The sequence below is a fragment of the Wallemia ichthyophaga genome (assembly GCF_000400465.1).
Source record: "Wallemia ichthyophaga EXF-994 unplaced genomic scaffold scaffold10, whole genome shotgun sequence".
Lineage (NCBI taxonomy): Eukaryota > Fungi > Basidiomycota > Wallemiomycetes > Wallemiales > Wallemiaceae > Wallemia > Wallemia ichthyophaga.
The window spans coordinates 75,521-98,757 of record NW_008806283.1 but is presented as its reverse complement, the minus strand read 5'-3'; the positions used below and the strand labels follow the sequence as shown (position 1 = coordinate 98,757).

The 23,237-nt window shown below is 47.8% G+C and overlaps 16 protein-coding genes across 16 annotated transcripts; 9 read left to right on the top strand and 7 right to left on the bottom strand.

Moving 5' to 3' along the window:
• Positions 1-78: 78 nt before the first annotated feature.
• Positions 79-723, top strand: J056_000479 (uncharacterized protein; the record flags this gene model as incomplete). Its single annotated transcript, XM_009270107.1, has 4 exons — positions 79-244; positions 297-396; positions 440-591; positions 644-723. 4 exons carry the CDS (start codon positions 79-81, stop codon positions 721-723), a joined length of 498 nt encoding a protein of 165 aa, XP_009268382.1.
• A 194-nt stretch (positions 724-917) lies between these two features.
• J056_000478 (Regulator of drug sensitivity 2) lies at positions 918-1,919 on the bottom strand (the record flags this gene model as incomplete). The annotated part of the gene is made up of 1 exon (XM_009270106.1): positions 918-1,919. One exon carries the CDS (start codon positions 1,917-1,919, stop codon positions 918-920), a length of 1,002 nt encoding a protein of 333 aa, XP_009268381.1.
• A 69-nt stretch (positions 1,920-1,988) lies between these two features.
• On the top strand, positions 1,989-3,807 carry J056_000477 (Alpha-protein kinase vwkA; the record flags this gene model as incomplete). Its single annotated transcript, XM_009270105.1, has 6 exons — positions 1,989-2,042; positions 2,096-2,259; positions 2,309-2,459; positions 2,503-2,585; positions 2,691-3,312; positions 3,364-3,807. 6 exons carry the CDS (start codon positions 1,989-1,991, stop codon positions 3,805-3,807), a joined length of 1,518 nt encoding a protein of 505 aa, XP_009268380.1.
• A 45-nt stretch (positions 3,808-3,852) lies between these two features.
• On the bottom strand, positions 3,853-4,434 carry J056_000476 (uncharacterized protein; the record flags this gene model as incomplete). Its single annotated transcript, XM_009270104.1, has 2 exons — positions 3,853-4,362; positions 4,408-4,434. The coding sequence occupies 2 exons, from the start codon at positions 4,432-4,434 to the stop codon at positions 3,853-3,855; spliced, it is 537 nt and encodes a 178-aa protein (XP_009268379.1).
• A 99-nt stretch (positions 4,435-4,533) lies between these two features.
• J056_000475 (Phosphoribosylaminoimidazole carboxylase) lies at positions 4,534-6,342 on the top strand (the record flags this gene model as incomplete). Its single annotated transcript, XM_009270103.1, has 1 exon — positions 4,534-6,342. One exon carries the CDS (start codon positions 4,534-4,536, stop codon positions 6,340-6,342), a length of 1,809 nt encoding a protein of 602 aa, XP_009268378.1.
• A 33-nt stretch (positions 6,343-6,375) lies between these two features.
• Positions 6,376-6,830, bottom strand: J056_000474 (uncharacterized protein; the record flags this gene model as incomplete). Its single annotated transcript, XM_009270102.1, has 2 exons — positions 6,376-6,676; positions 6,724-6,830. 2 exons carry the CDS (start codon positions 6,828-6,830, stop codon positions 6,376-6,378), a joined length of 408 nt encoding a protein of 135 aa, XP_009268377.1.
• Positions 6,831-6,960: 130 nt separating this feature from the next.
• On the top strand, positions 6,961-7,718 carry J056_000473 (uncharacterized protein; the record flags this gene model as incomplete). The annotated part of the gene is made up of 2 exons (XM_009270101.1): positions 6,961-7,021; positions 7,075-7,718. The coding sequence occupies 2 exons, from the start codon at positions 6,961-6,963 to the stop codon at positions 7,716-7,718; spliced, it is 705 nt and encodes a 234-aa protein (XP_009268376.1).
• Positions 7,719-7,814: 96 nt separating this feature from the next.
• J056_000472 (uncharacterized protein) lies at positions 7,815-8,761 on the bottom strand (the record flags this gene model as incomplete). The annotated part of the gene is made up of 2 exons (XM_009270100.1): positions 7,815-8,593; positions 8,638-8,761. The coding sequence occupies 2 exons, from the start codon at positions 8,759-8,761 to the stop codon at positions 7,815-7,817; spliced, it is 903 nt and encodes a 300-aa protein (XP_009268375.1).
• A 636-nt stretch (positions 8,762-9,397) lies between these two features.
• J056_000471 (14-3-3 protein-like protein) lies at positions 9,398-10,231 on the top strand (the record flags this gene model as incomplete). Its single annotated transcript, XM_009270099.1, has 2 exons — positions 9,398-9,464; positions 9,513-10,231. The coding sequence occupies 2 exons, from the start codon at positions 9,398-9,400 to the stop codon at positions 10,229-10,231; spliced, it is 786 nt and encodes a 261-aa protein (XP_009268374.1).
• Positions 10,232-10,479: 248 nt separating this feature from the next.
• Positions 10,480-11,823, bottom strand: J056_000470 (uncharacterized protein; the record flags this gene model as incomplete). The annotated part of the gene is made up of 1 exon (XM_009270098.1): positions 10,480-11,823. One exon carries the CDS (start codon positions 11,821-11,823, stop codon positions 10,480-10,482), a length of 1,344 nt encoding a protein of 447 aa, XP_009268373.1.
• A 31-nt stretch (positions 11,824-11,854) lies between these two features.
• On the top strand, positions 11,855-15,355 carry J056_000469 (Endocytosis protein end4; the record flags this gene model as incomplete). Its single annotated transcript, XM_009270097.1, has 7 exons — positions 11,855-12,005; positions 12,057-12,199; positions 12,255-12,466; positions 12,517-12,701; positions 12,754-12,893; positions 12,944-13,582; positions 13,634-15,355. 7 exons carry the CDS (start codon positions 11,855-11,857, stop codon positions 15,353-15,355), a joined length of 3,192 nt encoding a protein of 1,063 aa, XP_009268372.1.
• A 92-nt stretch (positions 15,356-15,447) lies between these two features.
• Positions 15,448-16,367, bottom strand: J056_000468 (ADIPOR-like receptor; the record flags this gene model as incomplete). Its single annotated transcript, XM_009270096.1, has 2 exons — positions 15,448-16,181; positions 16,229-16,367. 2 exons carry the CDS (start codon positions 16,365-16,367, stop codon positions 15,448-15,450), a joined length of 873 nt encoding a protein of 290 aa, XP_009268371.1.
• Positions 16,368-16,432: 65 nt separating this feature from the next.
• J056_000467 (uncharacterized protein) lies at positions 16,433-21,001 on the top strand (the record flags this gene model as incomplete). Its single annotated transcript, XM_009270095.1, has 5 exons — positions 16,433-16,515; positions 16,566-17,337; positions 17,390-18,926; positions 18,976-20,883; positions 20,934-21,001. 5 exons carry the CDS (start codon positions 16,433-16,435, stop codon positions 20,999-21,001), a joined length of 4,368 nt encoding a protein of 1,455 aa, XP_009268370.1.
• Positions 21,002-21,180: 179 nt separating this feature from the next.
• J056_000466 (uncharacterized protein) lies at positions 21,181-22,005 on the top strand (the record flags this gene model as incomplete). The annotated part of the gene is made up of 1 exon (XM_009270094.1): positions 21,181-22,005. The coding sequence occupies one exon, from the start codon at positions 21,181-21,183 to the stop codon at positions 22,003-22,005; it is 825 nt and encodes a 274-aa protein (XP_009268369.1).
• A 45-nt stretch (positions 22,006-22,050) lies between these two features.
• J056_000465 (Assembly factor CBP4) lies at positions 22,051-22,344 on the top strand (the record flags this gene model as incomplete). Its single annotated transcript, XM_009270093.1, has 3 exons — positions 22,051-22,096; positions 22,145-22,269; positions 22,315-22,344. 3 exons carry the CDS (start codon positions 22,051-22,053, stop codon positions 22,342-22,344), a joined length of 201 nt encoding a protein of 66 aa, XP_009268368.1.
• Positions 22,345-22,466: 122 nt separating this feature from the next.
• On the bottom strand, positions 22,467-23,201 carry J056_000464 (Cell division control protein 42-like protein; the record flags this gene model as incomplete). The annotated part of the gene is made up of 4 exons (XM_009270092.1): positions 22,467-22,946; positions 22,999-23,022; positions 23,069-23,134; positions 23,187-23,201. 4 exons carry the CDS (start codon positions 23,199-23,201, stop codon positions 22,467-22,469), a joined length of 585 nt encoding a protein of 194 aa, XP_009268367.1.
• Between the last annotated feature and the right edge of the window lie 36 nt (positions 23,202-23,237).

The following is a 23,237-nucleotide window of genomic DNA, read 5'->3' as shown; positions in this document are numbered from 1 at the left end:
AAGATTAAATTGGAGCCGGCGTCACCAAAAATTGTTGATCCACAACGACCACCATCGAAATAATCGAATTATCTTAAAATGGCCACAGAAACAGCAATCAAGAAGGGTCACCCAATTTACTTTGGCGTCCTCATTCTCTTCTCCATCGTCCTCATGTCCATCTCCGCTTTCCTCGTTGATCGTTACAACAGCGACGACAGCTTCCTAAGCGAGGGCGTTTCCAACACTGTCAGATACATCTTGTGTGCGTGGTGTCTTTTATACGCTGTGAAAATTCTCACCGTCACCCGCCACAGTCTGTTCACTATGGACTATAGTGACTGCCTCCGCTTATCTCGTTGGATTCCTCGCTGTTCCAATGGGTTCTGGCGGTGTTCTATTGAGCGTTGCGTCACAGTAAGTCTCTCATCGATCCACTCTCCCCATCTAACCACTTCAGCCTCATTTGGGTCGTTCTCACCTTCTGTATTTGGCTTGCAGGTGCTGCTGCGATCACTGCTGAGCTTGGTGGCGGTGTCAGCTGCAAATTCGCAGACTACACTTATTGTCACCACCTCAACGCCATTTTGGGTCTCACGTGGATTGACACTGGTGAGTTGTCCGCTTGAAAATTTTATGTCTCATCCACTTAACATCCTCAAAGTACTCATTTTCCTCGCTATGATTGTCATCATCGTCATCTCAGTGAGATCGCGCTCCTCAAGTGGTCCTATCTCCGCATAATTTTGGCACCTCAAACACTGAGCAGGGATTGCTTAGTCGTCTGGCTCACTTAATGATCATCAACTCAAATTACTCCTGATTACTCAATTTATATTTACATTTGAAATTTCTTGATAACGCCAACACGCCTAGCGATACGGATCTTGTAACCTACTCGCTACCTCTTAATTGAATACATAATGCCATAATGCTAATTACGACAGTGGCATAAAGTTTGCGACGATCATGAGCGGTATTCCAAACGCATCTCTGCGAATATTGAAGCTAAAATTGCAAGGAATCGAGGCGGAGTTGTGTTTATTGATAAGCGATCCGGCAGTAAGAACACCTTTACTCTCGAAATTGAATGCCAACTGAGCGTATTTGCTCCAGTAATTTGTCAAGCTGTCCTCGTCGAGTAACTCGTGTACGCTGATTTCGCCAGTCTTTAGTGTATCGACGTCACAACCCACTATATCTGCGAATTCCCTATTAGCTTTGTATATTTCACCTGTTCGTCTCCAGCAGCAGCTAGGTAGGGCGATCATGGAGAAGACTCTATCGTAATCGAGTAGCAGTCTCTCAAAACTCTCTTCTGTAGTTGTGAGATCCCATTCCGAGAGATTAGAAGCGATGTTAGCGAATTGTGATCTGATACGTGACAAATATGATTGAATTTTCACTCGATTTCGCGGTGAAACAGATTGGTTAAGGTAGTTACCAAGCTTAGCGTAGCCATTGACGTAATTAAATGGTTTAAGTAGACCAGCTTCGTGTTTAGCAGTAAGGACAGCTTTCAGTCGCTCCTCCCTGGTGGAATGGATCGGTGGATTAGCAGCAGTGAAGAAGAAGCGGTGTTTCGGGTTCTGTATGTAGCTTGGAGTTTGAGCACGGGATATACCATTAGTGTTGGTGGTGCTAGTGGATGCCGCTGCGTAAGGTATATTGTTAGACATTGAGTTGGGATGAAGATTTTCAGGCATTCCAAGTGCGTTGAGCAAGTCATCCAAGCTACCGCCGAACTCCAAATCAAAGCCAAGGCTGGTATTGGTTGGTGGGGGCTGTACTAAAGTGGACTGAGTGGGCTGTATGGGCTGAGTATGTGCATCGAATGAATCCAAATCATTATCATCCTTCTTGCTAGGTGGATCGTGGCATAAGTGGGGTATGTTACGCTTTATGCATCGCTGACACGGCCTTCCTTGATCGCAAGTCATGTGGCTTCTCCTGCAATACAAGCACGCGCTGGATACGTTCTTCCTTCTCGGTTTCTTGGATTGCGATTGATGTTCCTGGGATTCATCGTTTCTACGCTTGTTATCCATGGTGGTGTGGTGGTGGTGGGTAATTAACCGCTTGCCCCCATTCCACCACTATCAAATGGTGTGTATAGGGAGCACCACGCACCACGCATAAACCACTCACCAATTACAAGGACATTGATACTGATACTCCCACTCCGCCCGCTATCCCGCTCTACCACGCTTCTCCAGGCGTTGACTTGCCCCAGAAGGCTGGATACGAGGATATACACGTCAACGACACCAGCACAAGCATGTACGTGGATGAATATATATTATCGTATTCTCCTCATTCAAATACCCAGCGATCTACTCTTCATCATGGATTCCACCGGTAGTATGGGCAGCTACCTCGACAACGCCACAAAGAACGTTATCGATATATGCCAGTCTATTATACACTCACAGAAGCTGATCGGCGAGTCCGCGTTGAGATTGGGTTTGATTTCCTACCGAGTTGGTGTCACTGCGTGTCTTAACGCATTCTCACCCCTCCCAGGACAGCAAACCACAGGACTACACGTATGAATTCAAGAACTTTGGCTTTACGCACGACTATGACGAAATGCGCGAGAATCTCAAGTAGGTAGCAGTGAGTGATAGGGGCTCAAGTTGGATGACGACATGAGCATCAGTGCATCACTTTATCATTAAAAGTACACTGGCTTACGCTTACACCGTGTACAGGTCGCTCTATGCATCCGGCGGCGGCGACGGGCCAGAAGGTGTAACGATAGCTATGCGCGAGGCGGTATATGCGATGCCATGGCGGGCGCATGCGAGCAAGATGGCAGTGCTCGTAGCGGATGCTCCACCTCACGGTATAGGGGAGTATGGTGATGGCTTTCCCGACGGCTCTCCCTGCGGCTACGACCCGCTTCAACTAGCGCGCGCAATGGCGAGCTCCTCTATAACGCTCTTCGTAGTCGCTTGCGAGCCTGCTCTGAGCGGGTACCAGTATGCGACCGACTTCTTTCGCGCACTCGCCGATCTCACGGGCGGGCTGCTCATTCCTCTCGTTTCCGCCAGCTTCCTCGCTCAGGTCATCATCGGCAGTGCCCTTGAACAGATGGATATGGAGAGACTTATCGGAGAAGTGGGTGGGGCGGTCGCCGAGCGCGTACACGGGATGCATGAGAGCGTCGACGATGTCGCACGCGCACTCCACGAAACTCTCATGTTAAGGAATGAAAATACGGGAAGGATACACGTAGAGAACATCTACAGAGATAGCCCGGAAGCTGAACATAACTTTCAGGTATGGAGGGGTGTAGCGGGGTTACAGGAGGCGAAAGGGGTCGTGAAAAGGGTGCGTTAGAGTGTTTGTGTAGTTGATATGCTGGTTAATTCACTTGATTAGGTACCGGGATCGCGTTTCACTGATAAGTATCTCTCGCAGCGTTACGCGTCTCCACCTTCATATTCTTTCACAACAGGTGCACCTGCACTTCCACCACGCGGTGCAAGTGCTGCAAGTGGTAGTAGTGCTAGTGCTTCACACTCACGCAAGCCTCTGTCTTCATTCGCTGCATTCGAGGCATCTCCTCAACAGACGAGCATCATGGCTACACCCGTCGGCAGCACCTCGGCGTCGTTTGGCGGGGTCAGAGGGGGTGACGACACGATGAATGATTCTGATGAGGAGGAAATGATAGAAGAGCAGCTAGGTGGGGGTGCTGACGATGATGCAACAGATGCAACAGATGATGCCGGCGTCCAATACCGTCAAGGAGCCATAACATACGACCAAGCACGCCGGATAACAACGGCGAGTGCGTGGAGATCATCTATGGCCTATCGATGAATGAATCTGTCATGTAAAAAGCGATATCCATCAATTTCAGTGATTTTAAGGAATTTTCAAAGTATTCTGCCCACTCGTGCCACTTGCTACCGTGTGCAAAGCAGCTAGCCTCCTCTGTTCAGCTTTAACTTTACGTTGAAACTTACGCCTCCCGCTACCGCGTTTAGAGTGGGGTATATCGACGGGCGTCTCTAGTCTGCGTTTCCTCACAGCGGCAATATCCGCCTTACGTTTCTCTCTCTTCCTGTCTCTCTTGCGGAGATTGGAGTGAAGGTGGGCGTGGAGGAGAGAGTTGTAGTGCGCAACAAAGCCATCGAGCTGGTCAGAAGGGATGCGCGTGGCTGATTTGTACTGTTTATCGTCTATTTGGGCAGTAGCTCTGAGGAGAACATGGAATTGCGCGGGATTTGGGCTGTCTGCGTCGATATCCATTTCTGCACCTTCTTTATCGTGGTATTGGTAGCGTTTCTGCGTGAGGAATACAGTGCCACTGCCACTGCCACTGCTCACACTCCCACTCACCCGCTCAAACAGCTCAGCGAGATCGCGGAGGAACTGCAGCGCGTGAGAGACGGCAGCAGGGATAGAAGATCAACGCACCTCCGATGGCTGTACGTGTGGCGCCATTTAAATAAATTATCGTCGTCGTCGTCGGGAAGCAAGGGAGATGGCCATCTCGTATCTCTCCATCTAACCACCAAGATCGATTTAAAATAAAATTAAATAATGTCAATCGATACACGCAAAATAGGGATCCTCGGCGGGGGACAGCTCGGCCGAATGCTCATCCAAGCGGGGCAGTTGATGAATCTGGATATAGTGGTGTTGGAGGGGGATACGCAGTCACCGGCCAAGCAGGTATCCAATAGGCAGGGAGGCCACGTCTTAGGCTCATTCAACGACCCAGCTGCTATCAAAGAGCTTGCTGGGCGCGTAGATATCCTCACAGTCGAGATCGAGCACGTTAACGTGGACGTGCTTGAGGAGGTAGAGCGTGATATGGGCGGGCGCGTGCAAGTCTCTCCATCACCATCCACCATCCGCACAATCCAGGACAAGTACACGCAGAAGGAGCACTTGATGCACCACCGCATCCCCGTAGCGAGGAGCGTACCGCTGGAGGAGCAATCCGCTGACGCGCTCCTCTCCGCCGTCTCAAACCACCTTAGCGGTTTCCCCGTCATGCTCAAGGCCCGCAAACAGGCTTACGACGGTAAAGGCAACTACCTCGTCAAGAGTGCTCAAGAGGCACAGACAGCCGTCAGCACGCTCGCGCAGACAGCCGGCAAGGGAGGGCTGTATGTGGAAGAACTTGCCCCGTTCACTGCCGAGATCGCAGTGATGGTCGTCCGTTCAGTTGGTGGACAAGTAGTGGCGTATCCCGCCGTTGAGACGGTGCACGAGGACAGCGTTTGCAGTGTTGTGTATGCACCTCTCCTTGCGTCTGATGCGAGTGTGCAGTCGCGCGCGCGCGACGTGGCCACCAACGCTATCAGCACTTTCGTAGGTGCGGGTGTTTTCGGTGTGGAGATGTTCCTTCTCGCTGATGGACAGATACTGCTCAATGAGATAGCTCCAAGGCCACATAACTCGGGTCATTATACTATCGAGGCTTGTGCTACCTCCCAGTACGATAACCATCTCCGCGCTATTCTCGACCTCCCGCTCGGCGATACGCAGATGGTCGTGCCGTACGCTGCTATGGTTAACCTCCTCGGCAGGGACGATGGGACGGAAGAGGGAGTAATGAAGCTCGCTCGTAAAGCGCTCACTCTGCCGGGAGCTCATGTCCATTTATACGGCAAGGCGGGGTGTAGGAAGGGACGCAAGATGGGACACGTCACGGTAGTAGGGGAAAGTGCAGCGAGTGTGCATGACCATGTGGACACACTCACGGCACTGTTGCCAAGTAAGTCATCCAGCTCGGGCGTGGTGTCCAGCGCACTCGCGCACATCTCCACACTCCTCCCACCGTCCATCAAACAAGTTGAAACCGACAAGACCACCACACGCACTAACCCATCGCACCCACTCGTAAGCGTAGTGATGGGAAGTGACTCGGATCTCAAGGTGATGAGCGGGGCGGGAGCCATGTTGGGTGAGCTTGGCGTGGAGTATGAGTTAACAGTGGTTTCTGCACACCGCACACCACAGCGCATGGCACAATTCGCACACAGTGCGCGCGCGCGTGGCGTGCGCTGCATAGTAGCTGGCGCCGGTGGAGCTGCACACTTACCGGGTATGATCGCAGCTATGACCCCACTCCCAGTGATTGGCGTACCCGTTAAAGGCAGCTCGCTAGATGGCGTCGATAGCCTTCATTCTATCGTGCAGATGCCACGCGGAATCCCCGTCGCTACCGTTGCTATTAACGGGGGTGTTAACGCTGGTCTTCTCGCGGTGAGGATCGTTGCAGCGGGCATGCCACGCTTGTTGGATGCTCTCGACACGTATAAGCACCGCCTGGAAGAGGAGGTCTACGCTAAGGTGGATAAAATGGAGAAGGTTGGCTGGGAGGAGTACAGAGGGCTGTGAATTATAGAGCTAGGGATGCATGCGCTGGGTTTGTTATACAAGTTTCTGCGGTGTACTGGTGTGTGTGGGTGTGTTGAGTGTGCTGTCTACCTTGTCTACCTGGCTAGGACTACCACCGCGGATACTCTGGACAGCCCAGTTGAGCATCGTGTCACCCGCCTCATAGTAGTCGAACCTCCTGGCACTGGCTACTAGGGAGAGGATGTGGTCGTTCCACTTGGTCGCGATGAGCTCAGCGAGAGATGCATCTGGGGATTTGACGTAGGCTTTCTTGTGAGAGGGAGAGTCAGGTTGGGGTGCGTGTGTGCCATAGAAATCGCGTATTTCCGCGAGTCTTTTGGTGGCTTAGTGGGAAGTGCGAGGAGTGAAGACGCAACTCACTCGGCAGAAATAGAGTCAGTGCGTGCACCAATAGCACTACTAAAGCTGTAGCTGGCTGCGGCAGCAACAGCGAAACCACTGAGAGAGCCTCTGATGAATCTGGACATGGGTGGTGGGAGTGGGAAGCAGGAAGTGAGAATGAGTGAATATGCACACAAGGATAGCCATTTATATTTTATTATTGATATTATTGATATTATTGATTAATCCCCTTACTCCCTAACCACCACCACAACAATGGCTGCAATCAACAACTCAATGACCAATCAAGACGGCACAAGACCCGTTGAATTCCCCGGTAGGTTGGGTGTTCGATTCTGGCTCACTGTCACAATCTCACTCTGCACACAGAGGAGAAGATAATACTCAGCTACGACGACGTCCAGTTGCGCATCAGCCTCAGTGCTCCTGGACGCGTTTATGATGCACACGGCAGCATCTTCCTTACCAACAAGCGTATAGTATTTCTCTCACCCGCCCACGAATCCATTCGCAGCCTCAGTGTGCTCCTCCAGTACGTCGCTGATGGCTACCTCGCCCAGCCACTCCTCGGCGCGAATCGTTGGGAGGCTACTATTCTGCCTGGTGGGAGTGGCAGCGGTATTGACGATCGGGGTGATCGGGGTGATCGGGGTGGTGAGAATGACAACGACAACAACGACAACGACTACAACCAACACACCTACTCCAACGGCTTCAACCAGGGCGCTGACCTCAAAGTCTGGTTCAGCCAGGGATCCACCTTCGAATTCTACCAGGGGGTTGAAGAAGCCAGAGAGCGTCTGGGTGCTTACTCAAACGCACCCCAGAATGAACCCCTGCCTAAATACGAAAGCGAGTCTAATCACAGCAGCAATCCTACCCCAGATTACTCGTATCAGGTACACGACGATAGCGTGCACGCTGCTATGGCCGCTAGAGGTGCTGATGCGGACGCTAACGAGGAGAGGCAGCAGGGACAAGAGAATCCACCGCCGTACAGTTCGTATAGTTAAACGAGACAGTTGTGAAGATTCACTCACTGCTCACTGTATTATTGATGATATGATGATGATATGATGATAGTGCTGATTGATATGCTGATTGATAATCTACCGTATCACCCTAATATCCCCACTATTCAACCCAAAACCCTCTAAAACCAGCTCATCCTCATGCCACATTCTACATCTCCACAGCGCCACGGCGAGAGGGGTGAGATCGATGGACAGGTGTGCATCACTCACTCTGCCGAACCCAAATGCAAACGTGTCGGAGGTGTTTTGGCCAGTGTTGCATCCCCGGCGTCGCAGCTGCTCTTCTAATTTGCTCAGACGATAACGAATCGCGTTTAGCTGGTATTTGTCTGCGTATTTGTCGCTGAACGTGTAGATCGGTGAGCTGTATGTTCCTTGAGTGAGGCGGCTGAATGGGACTGTGTGTGTTGGTGTTGATGCCAGAGTGATATAGAAACCGACGAATAAAGTTGTGTTTGTTGTAGCGATTGTCTGACGCTGCATTAACCACGCTGGGTGATCCGATTGAAACGATTGATCCGGCTCAACACAATTACTGCGCAGCTTACGCAGAATGCCATCTAACTCAGCCACCACTCCATCCACCAGCTGCGATTGTACTGCGTGTACGAAATGGCTAGGTACACTCGCATTTCGCGATAACCTCATCCAGAGCTTGTCATTTAGCATACACTCGAGTGCACTGCGCCGACAAAGCACACTCATTCCTTTACCGAGTGAGTTTGAATTGTTGGTGGACGCCTTGTCTCGCAGCTGTAGCACACCTTGGACCACTCTGAAGCGCAGGAGTAGCGCACTGGGGTATTTGTACTTGGATACAGCACACCAGCGCAGTGGTGTAGCTAGCATCGATACTGGAGTGTTTTTAGCGTGGTTTTTGAATTAGAACACTACTAACAGTAGGGGTTGTTGACCCGATTAAGCTGGTTAAGCTGATAAACAGGTCTAGACTTCGGTGCACACTGCAAAGCTGGATGGCTCAGCAGACTACGAACGCCGTCTATTTTCCTGGTTCGTGTCATATACGCTGATATACGCTGTTTAAGCCGCTCAATTTGGCAGATATAATTATTTTGATATACAATCCATTTTTACAAGTATATTTATTCATTTATTACACTCCCCGCTCTGCACACCCCTTTACGCCGTGGCCACCCGCTAGCACCACTGATAACGTGTATAAATGTGTAACAAGCGCAGAGTGGCTAACATGCCTCCCAGACCCCTCCACATCTCACAATAACCTACAATAGGATTTTTACTTTGTAATTTTTTTTACGCTTTGATGAAATGGATCGATTATTCGAAGCCTACGCAGAATACCATCTAACACAGACAACAAGGTGGGTGAGGCGAAGCGTGGGCGTTGGCGGGAGTGCGAGATTGGGTGGCTGCGTGGTGTATTCATACATCCACGCGTCACTGCGGTTTTTCGGTGACGTGGCTTAAGAGTGGGTGAGCGGGAGTGGGGGAGCTTGGTGGTGATACTGGGCTGCCTGCAACACACAGCCACCACGCTCCCACTGCCACTCTCTTGAATTTCTTTAAAAATTTCTCCTTTATGAAACGTCAAAGTCTGGAATTTCCTTCACCTCACTTGCACCCAACGCACACGCACTCGCACTAAAAATACAAAAATCCTAACAATACCCGTAGAAATGACTGAAACCCGTGAAGACCACGTTTACCTCGCTAAACTCGCTGAGCAAGCTGAGCGTTATGAAGGTGTGTGGGTGCTTCACGTGTCTCACTCTCAGCTCACAATCCACCCAGAAATGGTCGAATCTATGAAGAAGGTGGCCTCCTCTGATCAAGAACTCACCGTTGAAGAACGTAACTTGCTCTCTGTCGCTTACAAGAACGTCATCGGTGCTCGTAGAGCTTCTTGGAGAATCGTATCCTCTATTGAGCAAAAGGAGGAGTCTAAGGGCAACGATTCTCAAGTTCACATGATTAAGTCTTACAGAGAGAAGATTGAGCTTGAATTGGCTAAGATATGTGAAGACATTCTCGACGTTCTCGATGGCCACCTCATTCCTTCTGCTGCGTCCGGTGAATCAAAGGTCTTCTACCACAAGATGAAGGGTGACTACCACCGTTACCTCGCTGAATTCGCTACCGGTGATCGTAGAAAGGGATCAGCTGAAGCTTCTTTGGAGGCTTACAAGTCTGCTTCCGACGTCGCTGTCACTGAACTTCCTCCAACTCACCCTATCAGACTTGGCTTGGCTCTTAACTTCTCAGTCTTTTACTATGAAATTCTTAACTCTCCTGACCGCGCTTGTCACCTCGCTAAGCAAGCCTTCGATGACGCTATCGCTGAATTAGACACTCTCTCCGAGGAAAGCTACAAAGACAGCACATTGATTATGCAACTCTTACGTGATAACCTCACTTTATGGACTTCGGACATGCAAGAATCTGATTCAAAGCCAGAAGAGAAATCTGATGTTAAGCAAGAAGATGAACCAGCTCAAGGTGAACAAGCCTAAAATTTTCCATGACTCAAATCTATAACCGATAAACGAATTCTTTATAATTAAATCTAAATTGTCTTATCTCTCTTCTTATATCGATCGTATCTGAGATCATTTCAGTCATACTATTAAACAATCTATAACCATTTATATGTCAAGAGTGTTTGGTATGTTTGATGTGTCTGTTACCATAATGTCTGGCACTATCTAATGTCTCATATTCTCACTTGTTAATTCTCACTTATCAAACAAATTCATTCTCATTACAACACAATCAACCCTTCTCCCTCGTCATTCTCATTCTCACAAGCTGCACAGAAGAAGAGTGGGTCGTCGTTGGTCATAAATTGGTTGCGCGGCAGGCTCTCTTCATTGACGGCGTCCATTTGTGTTGGCTGTATGTGACTATCCATACGTATCTTGAGCATCTGCAACGATTCTCGACGCTTATGCATCACGCTGCTTGGTATAAGTGAGCGTGCAGCTGCTGAGACAAAGTGTCCATTAGTATTCAATGGTATTGTTGATGCCCCCTTATCGAGACTCTCGATACTCTTTCTATCTGCGTCCTTTTCTATAGTTTGCTTTAGAGATGCATTCTCCTCCTCTAACTGTGAAAGACGGTGAGATAGAGATTCGTTTGACTCTTGCAAATTGCTAGAAAGGGTGGATAGCCTCTCTTTCTCCTTTTCCATCTCTTGCAGATTACTTATTGTTGATAGCTGCTCGCTAAGTTGCTCCTTCAAAGATTTAATCTCAGAATTACCCCTCTCCACCTCATCTCTAACACTCTTGTTATCCAATTTACTCCTCAACAACTGCTCCGAAGCATGACTTAGCTTTTGCTCAATTGCATCAATATTCTCTCGTTGCTGATTACGCTCATTTTCACTATGTTGCAATGCTGAATTTGTTTCTTGGTGTGATTGCTTGTTCGACATTAATTGGGCCTGTATTGAATCTAATTTCCTCTCTAAATTATTAACTTCATCGCTATTTCCAGAGTTGCTTTTCAGTTCAATGATTGTCTTTTCAAGTGCATCAATTGTGTTCTTCTTTTCGCTCATTTGCGCGCTATGATCAATGTGTGCTTCATTTAATTGCTGTTTGAGCTCTTCTAAGGAAATTTCTGTGAGTGGCGGTTGTTGCCGTTGCATTTCGGGTGATTCTTGTGCATTCTCCCGTTTCTCGTGCGGTTCCTCAGCTTTATCGAGTGTATCGAATGTATCGGCTGTATTACCTGTATCAACCACATCCCCTGCATCTCTCGAATTCACTACATCGACTCCATCCACCGCATTCGCCTCATCATATCCACCCTCTTGATCACCTTTATCAAAATCATCCGCAGCCTGATCCACGTCAAGCTGCTTATCAGATTGAATCTGAAGCGAGGATTGCAAAGCATCCCAATCGCTCGTCTTATCAGATTCATCAAGCGTAGGAGAGAATAAAGGAGAATTTGGCTGATCAGTTGGAGTTGTAGTGAATAACGAAGAAACGTCTCTTGAAGCGCTACTCGAGTGCTTTTTCTTCGACTGAGCCTTCTTCAAATGGTTTCTGGCCCTCGCCAGCTTTTCTTGTCTTGAAATTTCCAAATCACTCATGGTTGTTAGGCTGACACCAACCACCATCACCATGTCGAGATTAAGGCAGCAGGGATTTCACGACAGCTTCCACCAGCCATCAAGACCCGTTGATCGCGATAAAGCTGAAACTGAACTCGCTCTCAATATTAAGAAAGCAACGAATACTGATGAGACTGCACCAAAGCAGAAGCACGTTAGAAGTTAGTTTTATTATTTAGATTACAATCATGAGCTCATCATTCTTATCGCAGAATGTATTGTTTACACTTGGGATTATCACTCCTCACAATCCATTTGGTCTGGTTTACGTGTACAGCCGATTATGAGCGATGAAGTTCAAACTTACAAAGCTCTTATCGTTGTGCACAAAATCGTACAGGAAGGCCATCCAATTGTGCGTGTGGACTCTCGTTATACCTTCCCAGTACACACGTCTGACGTCATCTCAGACTTTACGCGAAATTCAACAGCACATCGGCTGGCTAGACACTTGCTCACGCACTGTTGGCAACTTTGGTCTTGGTTACGCTCCACTAATTCAAGCTTACGTTCAATTCATCATGTCCAAATTGCGTTTTCACAGAAACCACCCTGAATTCAATGGTTTGTTTGAATACGCTGAGTATATCACTCTCAAAGGCGTTGATGATCCTAATGAGGGGTTTGTTTCGTTCTCTTACCCCGCTTTACCCCACTCATTCACCCACTTAGATATGAGACAGTTGCCGATCTTATGAATCTTCAAGACGGTATCGATTCTTTCCAGCGTCTGGTTTTTATGCACCTCCGTGGCATCTCAAACAATGAGTGCAGAATCTCTTCCCTTGTTCCTCTCGTTAAGGAGAGTTATGGTATTTACAGATTCATCACTTCCATGCTTAGAGCAATGCACAGACGTTAGTTTTAATTAACAACCTGTTAACTTCCCACTCAATCACATTCCAACAGGTGTCGAAAACGCTGATGAGATCCTTCAACCTCTCGTACAGCGCTTCAACGGTCAACACCATCAATTGCGTAAATTTTACTACGAATGCTCCAACCTCAAATACCTCACCTCTTTAATCAACGTTCCTAAACTTGGTCAGGTGGGTCGTCTTTCTCTGTCTTACCCTTCCCAACCTAACAACTCCCCCAGGAGCCTCCAAACTTATGGCAGGATCCGGAAGGTCATGCTGAGATGGCTGAGCGGAAAGCTTTGCAAAAGTCACCTGCTCCCCCACCCACTGCTCCAGACACCCCATCAGTTGATATTGCTGAACAAGCACGTATGCTCAAGGAGTATGAAGATCAACAGGCCAAGCTTCAATCTGAGCGTGACTCGCAGGAAGCTCAACGTCAACTTCAGATGCAAAATCAGCAGCGTGAGTTTGAAGAACAGCAACTCCTCCAACAACAACAACAAGAAATGGCAAAACAACAGCTTTTACAACAGCAAGCGGCACAGCAGCACATGGGTGCAGCTGCAGATATGGAGCGTCAACTACTAGAGATGAGAGGTCAGTTTGAGAGGGACCAGATGATGCTTCAGCAATATGACTCGCGTGTCAAGGCCCTTGAAATGGAGTTGGCTGCAATCAATGCCAATGTTGGAGCACAGATGATAGGCAAAGATGAGCTCATTAAGAGTTTACAGGATCAAATTACCATGTGGAGAAACAAGTATGAGGCACTGGCAAAATTGTATTCTCAACTACGCACTGAACACCTGGATATGCTTGGGAAATTTAAGCAAATGCAACTCAAAGCTAATTCTGCTCAGGAGGCAATCACTAAGGTGAGTTTGTCATCGCTTATCAATACAAAGCACCACGCTAACACTAAACAGTACGAACGCATGGAACGTGATGTCAAAGCAAAGAATCTCGAGCTAGCAGACATGATACGTGAACGCGACAGAGCTCGCTTTGATCTTGACAGACTTAAATCAAGTCAGAAAGATGAGCATAGTCGTTTACGTCGTGATCTTGACTTTGCAAATGAGAGAGCAGAGGATGCAACGCGCCACCGCTCCACTGAAACCTCCTCCATGATCAGCAGATATAATCGACAATTGAACGAGTTGGAAGATAGTCTCCACTCAAAGCAAATACAAATCGATGAGCTCCTTCATAAGATTGACGTGGCGAATGGTGAAGCGGAGCGTGTGCGCGAAGAGAAAGATGCGGAGATTGCCATCATTCAAGAAGGAATGGATTCCACTATCGGCAAACTCGGTGAAATGCAATTAACACAGGGAGAATCAGACCAAGCACTGAATGCACAAATTGATTTGCTTATTGTTGATCACGATAAGAAGTTAAAGCAGATTATTGACAGTATCTTCCAAGCATGCGTGCATAAAATTGATGATGTCAATTACGAGCTTGAGTCGTCAATCCAGACTGGAAACCAGAATGCATCTCCAGAGTATACACTATCAATGATTGAAAAAGCGCAAGCGGATGCTTCGGAATTTGCAGTGACTTTCACATCTTTCATAGCACCCAAGCAGACAGCTGGGCACGTTGACGTAATCAAGATTGCCAATGAGCTGTCTCAAACTATTTGCGAGATACTGCTCAATGCCAAGGGAGTAACTAGGCTGACTAAGGATGACGAAGCATCCGATGCACTAATCAAGGGTGCTAGGAAAGTTGGTGATGTTGCCGCAAGGGCTTTCCTTGATGTGCAGTCATTCCGTCTTGCTCTGGTGCCTTCTGAACAACGTGCGCTCGTTGTCGCGCGCAAAAACTCAGATTCGCGCGAGGCGCTAAACGAGCTCACAGATATCCTCGACATGGCCATTCCTAAAGGCCGCACAGAGTTATCCAAAGCTAGTGGTGAAATTGGAGATATAGTTGAGCGAGAGATGTTAGCAGCAGCAAACGCAATCCAAGCGGCGACCGAGAGGATACAATCGATGATGCATGCGGAAACCACGACGAGGTACTCCGGTCTAGACAAGAATGTGCACGATGCAATACTCGAAGCGTCGCTAGCGATAACGAATGCGATTGCTCGTCTCATCCAGGCTGCTACAGAGTCTCAGAAGGAAATAGTAGCCCAAGGACGTGGATCTACCATGTCAGCGCAGCAATTCTACAAACGCAACAACAGATGGACAGAGGGATTGATTTCAGCTGCCAAGGCTGTAGCGTTTGCGACGAATCTTCTCATCGAAGCCGCAGACGGAGTGTTGAATGGGTCTCACTCACTCGAGCAGCTTATCGTAGCGTCAAATGAAGTGGCAGCAGCTACCGCACAGCTCGTCGCTGCGTCGCGCGTCAAGGCGAACTTCATGTCCAAGACGCAGGAACGACTCGAAATTGCCGCTAAGGCTGTCACTGAGGCGTGCAAAGCTCTCGTGCGCCAAGTCAAGGCTATTTCAGCCAAGCAAGCACAAGACGCAGATGGTCACGTCGATTGGGCTAGTGTACCCACGCATGAGTTCAAAGTCAGGGAGATGGAGCAGCAGGTCGAGATACTCAAGCTCGAGAAGGACCTTTCGTCCGCAAGGAGAACTCTAGGTGCTATGCGTAGAGCCGGTTATAGGAATGAGGACGAATGAAATGATACCTTGTACATAAAATGAATTCCTTTTTTTCTTTTTTTTTCTTTTTGTTTTGTAAATAATCCACATTTCATGCGTAGGTGTATGAATTACATTTGCCAGTTGTGTACATACCTGGAACAGTAATCGAACTCGGGGTCGCTGTAAAAGGACTGCGAGGAAAGGATGGAAAAGTAGTGGCACACAGCCGCAGCGACGACAAAGAGGTGGAAGATCTGATGAGAAGCGCCGTAGTAAGAGAAGTTGCGATGAGTGAAATAAGCCTCTGGAAAGCGAGCAGCGTAGATGAGAGCGCCGATGATGTACATGCTGCCAGAAGCGAGGACGTAGTCAAGGGCTATAGTTCGACGGAGGACGTCGAGGCCGTCCATGTAAAGGGCATGGACAATAGGGAGGATAGAGGATAGGCCAAGAGCTATAAAAACACTAGTGCGCGCCTTCCTGAAAGAAGGTCTGCGGTAATGGGGGTGGAGAACAATGTAGAGAGCGACAGAGGAAGCGATGAGCATAGCAGCCATGTAGAGGAGCTGGGATGTAGGGGAGCAATAGAAGCCGTAATAGATGGAAGGGATGAAGCTGCCGGCTATGAGGATGCATATACCAGCGTAATCTAAAGCGTGCCAAGTGTTTGCGAGTGTTTTTGAGTGGTTAGAGAAAGTGTGGTAGAGAAAGGAGAAAGAGAGGCAGGTGATTGCGGATAAGATGAAAGTGGAGAACCCCACGTAGTCTTTCCACGAATAGTTTTGGTGTTTCGTATCGGTTGACAAGGCAAACAAGCAAAACACGAAGAAAGCAGCACCCCAAAGGTGTGAGTGTATGTTCACTAGCCGTAGGAGTTAGATGGAGTAATTGCCATGTAATTATTCCCACCAGATTCGTTGTGAATGCTATCGAATATCGATGAGAGTGAATTGCGGATGGAATGGGAGACAGGGCGATATCCGTGCGTAATAAACTGATTGTCCTTTATCCACGCGGGTATTTCATCGTATTTAAGTAATTTTCTCATTCAAATGGCTTGGTGGCGCGTGGTGGTGCGTCCCAGAGCGGGTTGCGTCTTGATCACTCACGGCGATGACCAAGCTTGCGGACTTAACGCTGGAGCTTCAGAAGACGCAGATTGATGATAGAGACAACACTCTCACACAATTGCCGTTGTGGGTTGAGCTCTCGTGGATTTGCACGATGACGGGCTCACACTCCACAGACACGAAGAGCCAGAGAAGCTGTCCTCTGGAAAGCTGTCACCCCCGCTTCCCCCACTAGATACAAAGGATCCGATGAAATCTACAAAACACTCGCGTCCTTCCTCCTCACGTCCCTCGCCTACGCTCTCAATGAGCTCATACGCAGGCACCTCGCAGCATCCAAACCCACGCGCTAGACTTTTGCTTAATATGCCTGATACTCCCACTTCTCTCGCGGGTAAAGAAGACGACCCTTTCGCTAAAAAGTTCGCTCCAAATCAGAATGAAATGAAAGGCGTTTACTCAGCACAGCAGTCACGCTCTTCCTCTATCGGTTTAGAGTCTTCCAGCGAGTGGGAGGATGAAGATCCCTCCCCAAAACCCGCAAAAAAGAAAAAAAACAAAGCACAAGTTAGGTCAATGTCTCAGGATGACACTGTCCAGAAAAAGAAGGAAAACAGCTCAGATTATCCACGCCTTCAGAATGCTACCACCCAGATATCAAGGAGGTCTTCTTACAACGACAAGAATGATAAATCTGGTAAGCACCGTTGGGCTGCTATCAAATCAAAGATCATTGGTCATAAATCTATACAACCACGTACTGGCGCTGAAGTTGACTTGGTCACTGAGTGCATGTATGGTATGTTACCCGCTGTGATGCTCAAAATGGCTCTCGATCGCGATGAGCATCACTCTCCACGTATACCTGTATTTCTCCATCACTTAAAAATTAGAGTCAGCGATAGTGTTCATCCACTCTCCAACACTCACGCTATGTTTAGAATTGAGGTGCGCTAATTTGAAGAATTACCCTATTTACACATCTCACATCCTTTATCAGTGTCAGTACGGTGATTCCAACCTAAGATGGACCATTTATCGCGAACTACGTGACTTTGTTAGTCTACATACCCACTTCCGCGTCGCCTCAGTCAGAAGAGCGATGGATGGCTTACCAGAATTCCCAAAAACAAGCTTACCCTACTTTAACTTACTCAAAAGGGAGGGCAGACTCAAAGGTAAAGAACTCTCCAAGTCGGATTTCGCTAGAATGCAAAGAGATTCATTACAAAACTACCTCATTGACCTTATCCGTGCCACAATGTTCTCATCCTCCGCCAACCGCATTTGTAGATTCTTTGAGTTCTCAGCACTTACAGTCTGCTTGATCCAGAATGGCGGTAGTCAAGGTAAAGCCGGTTACCTGCGCATCATGTCAAATAACTGCGGTAGACTCTCTGCACAACCATCGATTGTTTCGGCGATAAGCATTAAGAAGTTGCGTGAACCAAAGTGGTGGATTGTCAGAGACGACTACTTGGTATGCGTCGAGGATGCCCATTCAATAAGTGTTTATGACGTCTTCTTGATTGATAGTGACTTTTCCATCGAAAGGCCAAAAAGATACTACAGACAAACAGCTAATGCAATTAGAGCGCCATTTATCGAGGGTGAGGCATTCCTTCAGCACCATCATCCTCACTTGCACAGTCACTCTCACTCACGCCAAGTTTCTCAACCTAAGGATTCCAGGTTAGATACGATGAAGAGCACTGAAACACGTCCATCAAGCTCACAAGAACATGATCGTGACGATAGTGTTGAGGAAGCTAGATTGGAGCAGCAGCAGCAGCAGAATATAAATGAGCATGCCGTTGATTCTGACCCTCAATTCGCCGTCTCAAATGAAGTGAAAAAGAGCAAGACTAAAGATACCTCAACACACACATTCTATATCCGCAATGCAGAAAGAAGGATGAAGCTCGTAGCAAAAAACGAAAGACAAATGGAACAGTTTATCCAGAGCATGATGATGATGAAAAATAACACACTATGGTCAAAGATTCACAGATTTGACTCATTCGCACCAGTTCGTCTCAACGTCAGTGCACAATGGCTTATTGATGGACGCGACTACTTCTGGCAGCTGTCTCGTGCAGTTTCATTAGCCCGGGAAAGTATATATATTCACGATTGGTGGTTATCGCCTGAGCTGCAGCTGCGCAGGCCAGGTCATCCTAAATGGACCCTTACAAATCTCCTTCAAAGGAAAGCAGCAGAAGGCGTCAAAATTTACGTTATTGTGTATAGAGAAGTCTCAAATGAGTTTACGCCTATCGACTCAAACTACACGAAACAAAAACTGCGTTCGTTGAATGAGAACATCATGGTTCAGAGATCTCCTTCACATATCACCACAGGTGTATTGTACTTCTCGCACCACGAAAAGCTATGTGTAGTTGATCAGACAATGGTATTTATGGGTGGCTTAGATCTTTGTTTCGGTAGATGGGACACTCCACAGCACATTTGTGTCGATGAGGGAGGTGAAAACGGAGATGAATATATCTGGCCAGGAAAAGACTACTCGAATGCACGTAAGTTGAAAAGTAAATGGTGTTGATGTCAAACTTATTTCAATACCAGGTGTATCTGATTTCCGCGACCTCAACAAGCCATACGAGGATATGTTCGATAGAAGCACTACGCCTCGCATGCCATGGCATGATGTGGGCTTGCAGCTTATTGGTCAACCAGCGCGTGATCTTTCGCGCCACTTCATTCAGCGCTGGAACTATCTTTTGCGAACAAAGCACCACAGTCGCGAGCTTCCCTTCCTGTTACCACCAAACGACCTCAGCAACCGTGATCTCGAAATGCAAAAGATGAATGGTACACTCGAGATGCAAATATGTCGCTCTTGTGGACCATGGTCGATTGGAACACCTGATAAGATCGAGCACTCGATTCAAAATGCCTACGTCAAGGCGATACAGAAAAGTGAACACTTTGTCTATATCGAAAATCAATTCTTTGTTACATCCACCATTGTGGATACTACAGTGATTGAGAATCAGATTGGGGATGCTTTAGTGAACCGCATCATTCGCGCACATCGCGAGAACACAACGTGGAGGGCCTGTATCATTATTCCTCTCATGCCAGGCTATTCCCAGTCGGTAGACAACCCTGCAGCTTCATCTGTAAGACTGATCGTTGACTGTCAGAACAGATCCATCTGTCGCGGTGCACAATCGATCTTTGCTAGACTTCGCAAGGAGGGTATTGATCCTGACGACTACATAACCTTCTTCAGTTTGCGCAACTGGGGTAAATTCAAATCAGGTAACCTCACTTCGGAGATTCTTTACATTCACGCCAAGACGATGACTGTCGATGATCGATTGACAATAATAGGAAGTGCAAATATCAACGAGCGCAGTCAGCGCGGTGACAGAGATTCGGAGTTAGCTTCCATTATCCGCGACACTGATATGATAGATTCAGAGATGGCTGGCAGACCGTACAAAGTTGGGAGATTTAATCACACTTTGAGAATAAGATTGATGAGAGAGCATCTCGGTATTGATGTCGACGACCTTCATATGAATGAGCAGATGGCTAAGGGGAGAGCAGCAGAAGCAGCAGCAGCTGAATCAACAAATTCAGCACCCCCAGCTGGACCAACCGATCCTAACACGCCAGGGATCGCAAATACTGAAGGAACTAATTACTGGGCGCCTGAGCACGACCACGTGCATACAAAGGACGACAGACACCCTACTAATGTAGCAGCAGAGGATCTGCAAATAACTGATCCAATAGACAGGTTGCAGAGTGCGCTAAAAAAGTCTTATCACGAAATCAAGGGGGAGATGGCGGAAGATGGGAGTATAGCGAAAAAGGTGGAGCAGGACCAAGCGGATAAACGTGAGAATGGGGAGGCTGTATCTGCGGCTGACAAGAGCGGTGGCAGTAACCTTGAGAGGCGGACTCGGTCGAGAGGATTCAGTACTACTAGTTCGGCGATAACGAACGAGCGCCGCAGTAGGAGATCGACGCAGGCACTGACAAGAGGCAATACCTATTCTATGCCATTCCTAGGACCAGATTTCGATAAGGATAGTTTTGTGGATCCGTGTTCGGAGGAATTCTTTGAGGACATTTGGATAGCTTCAGCGATATATAACACGGAAATCTATCGCAAAGTGTTCCATTGCACGCCAGATGATACGGTGACTACTTGGAGGCAGTTCAAGAACTTCAGCATGATGGCTGAGAAACACAAGAAGCCGATCGTGGAGGAGAGTATGGAGAGGTCAAACAGCGGGACGTCTTCTAAGTATTTGAATGGGATGACGAGTGCGGGTAGTGGGAGTAATGGGGAAGACGATACACATGCGCAAAAGCCACAGAGAAGCCGGAGAAATATGCGTAATGGAAGTATGACGGCTGAATCTGGAGGGTATACGAGGAGTGAAATCGACGCAATGGAGAAGCTGCTTAATCGGCTCAAGGGGAATTTGGTGGTGTACCCTACCAAGTTTTTAGAGAGTGAGTGGATAATAAAGATATTATATGTGTGCTAACGAGATTACAAATAGCCGAGGACATGTCTGGTAATTTCCTCTTTAATGCCGATCATTTACATCCATTACAAGTTTACAACTAAGGACTTTTGTTAGCCAATTGATATTCATTTATTTTTTCTAAGTTGGGTTCACTCGTCGGGTTGCTCGGGTAACGATAGCTTATCAGTAGTGGTGGACGTGCCCACATCACCTGTTCATAACGCACACTCACACACAAACTCAGAAGACGCATCACTCCACACACTCACTTTCCACAGCAATGAATGTAAAGCAGCAGCAATACAACCCAACACTCGCGCAACTGAAAGCAGATGACAAGATAGCGCTGAACAAATTCGACAGTGTCGATGCGTGGTTCATCGCCGACACGATCCGCAGTTTCAACTTTGAGGGGAGTGGGATAGTGTTTGCGGTGCGTTTGTTCAACGGGATAGAGTTGGCTTCTGGGGTTCTCGGTGAGGTGACGCCAGCCAACTACGATTGGCTGAATGGCAAGCTTGCAATCAGCAAGAAATACCACCAGTCGTCTTATCTCTACGGACAAGCGCTGATAGCGAAGCACCACGCCGTTGGAAGGTACACACTTCCCGATGGGGAAATTGGAGTGATAAGAGGGATAAACTCGGAACCAGCACGTAGCACTGAGTATCTCAATGCGCTTCTGTGCGAGGATCTCAACGGTGACAGCGCAGTACCCCTCACTGAATTTGTCGAGGCGTACCAGCAGTTTATGAATTTTACAGGCGTTAAAGTCATGACGAGGAAGGAGCTGCAAGATCTCATTTCTGCGGTTTTCCCATCGGTGGTGTTTGAAGATGGGCCAACTGGGCGTGTTGTCATGCGCAATTTGCGTATTAAGGAGTCGCAGGAGAAGATGAAAGTGAAGGCGACGAATACAATGAATGCATTTACAGAGAATAAGTTCCCGTCTTTCAGCGCAGATGGTGGTTCATTTCCCATCAATATCAAGGGAGTGGCTGGACCAATTGGGGCAGTATCCATCTCTGGCCTCCCAAGTGGCTTACTTGACCATATTGTCGCTAGAGCTGCAATCGTTGAGCTTGCAAAGGTACAAACAAGATAAATGATTTGATAGCGTGTACAAATTACCCTCATCTGATACGCTCAAATGGTTAAAATAGCTTGGGGACGTTGGGCATTCTGGAGTAGCGTGAGTGAGTGGGTAAGCTGTGTGCTGTGTGTTTGTTGCTTATTGCCAAAAGTCATGGGAAGTGGATATGGATTGATGGTTGGACTCACGCCGAGCGACGAGGAGCTGTACAACAAGCTGTCGCCAGATCTTAAGAGGAAAGTGGATCACAATAGAAAGGAGAGAGAGAAGATGGAGGTGGGTTGTCTTACGGTAGCTATGACCAGCTAACATGTAATCCAGGCCATGTCAGCGAAAGAAAGAGCCGTGTAGGCTTTATAATGTGTTAAATAAGAATATTAGAATGTAATCATTTAACAAAAAAAGATTAAAAGATTGAATATTGTGAAAATTTGTGAGAATGGAAAGAAAAGAGGGTATAAAGTGTATTTAACTTATAGGATAACGCATTTACGTTTGGATGATCTCGATTTGACGACGGGCGGTTCAAGTGCGGCAACGATAGCCTCATCAAAGACATTCTTTAATCCTTTTTGGGTGAGGGCGGAGCATTCGACATACTTGACGGCGCCGAGTTCTCTGGACAGCCTCTCACCCATATCAACAGAGATAGGCTGTTGCTTTTGTCTGGCGAGCTTCTCTCTTACGGAGGAGTCGTCTCTCAAATCGACCTGGGTTCCAACGACGATGCAAGGAACGGCTGGGCAGTGGTGGTGTACTTCAGGGAACCATTTCTCTTTAACGTTTTCGAAAGAGGCTGGGGAAGTGACAGAGAAACAGACCAAAAAGACGTCTGTCTGGGGGTACGAGAGAGGACGCAGCCTGTCGTAATCCTCTTGGCCGGCAGTATCGAAGAGACCAAGCGTGTAGGGATCCTCGCCGATCATAACAGTGACGGCGTAGTTGTCAAATACCTGTAATAAGGGTTAGAAGGGGTTGAAAGGCGGTGGATAGCTGGATGCTAACAGTGGGGACATATTCAGAAGGGAACTGGGTGTGTGTGAGAAGCGTGAAGATTACTGACAAAGATCCCCACCTTATTCGTCGTATACGAGATCAATAAACAAGTCTTTCCGACAGCACCATCACCGACGACGACGCACTGGAATAAAACGAATGAGATTGAAAACGCGTGCTTATAACGTCCATCCCACCTTTATTGTTTGCATTGCGTTTGTTTGAGTTTTTTTGTGTTGGCTGAGTGG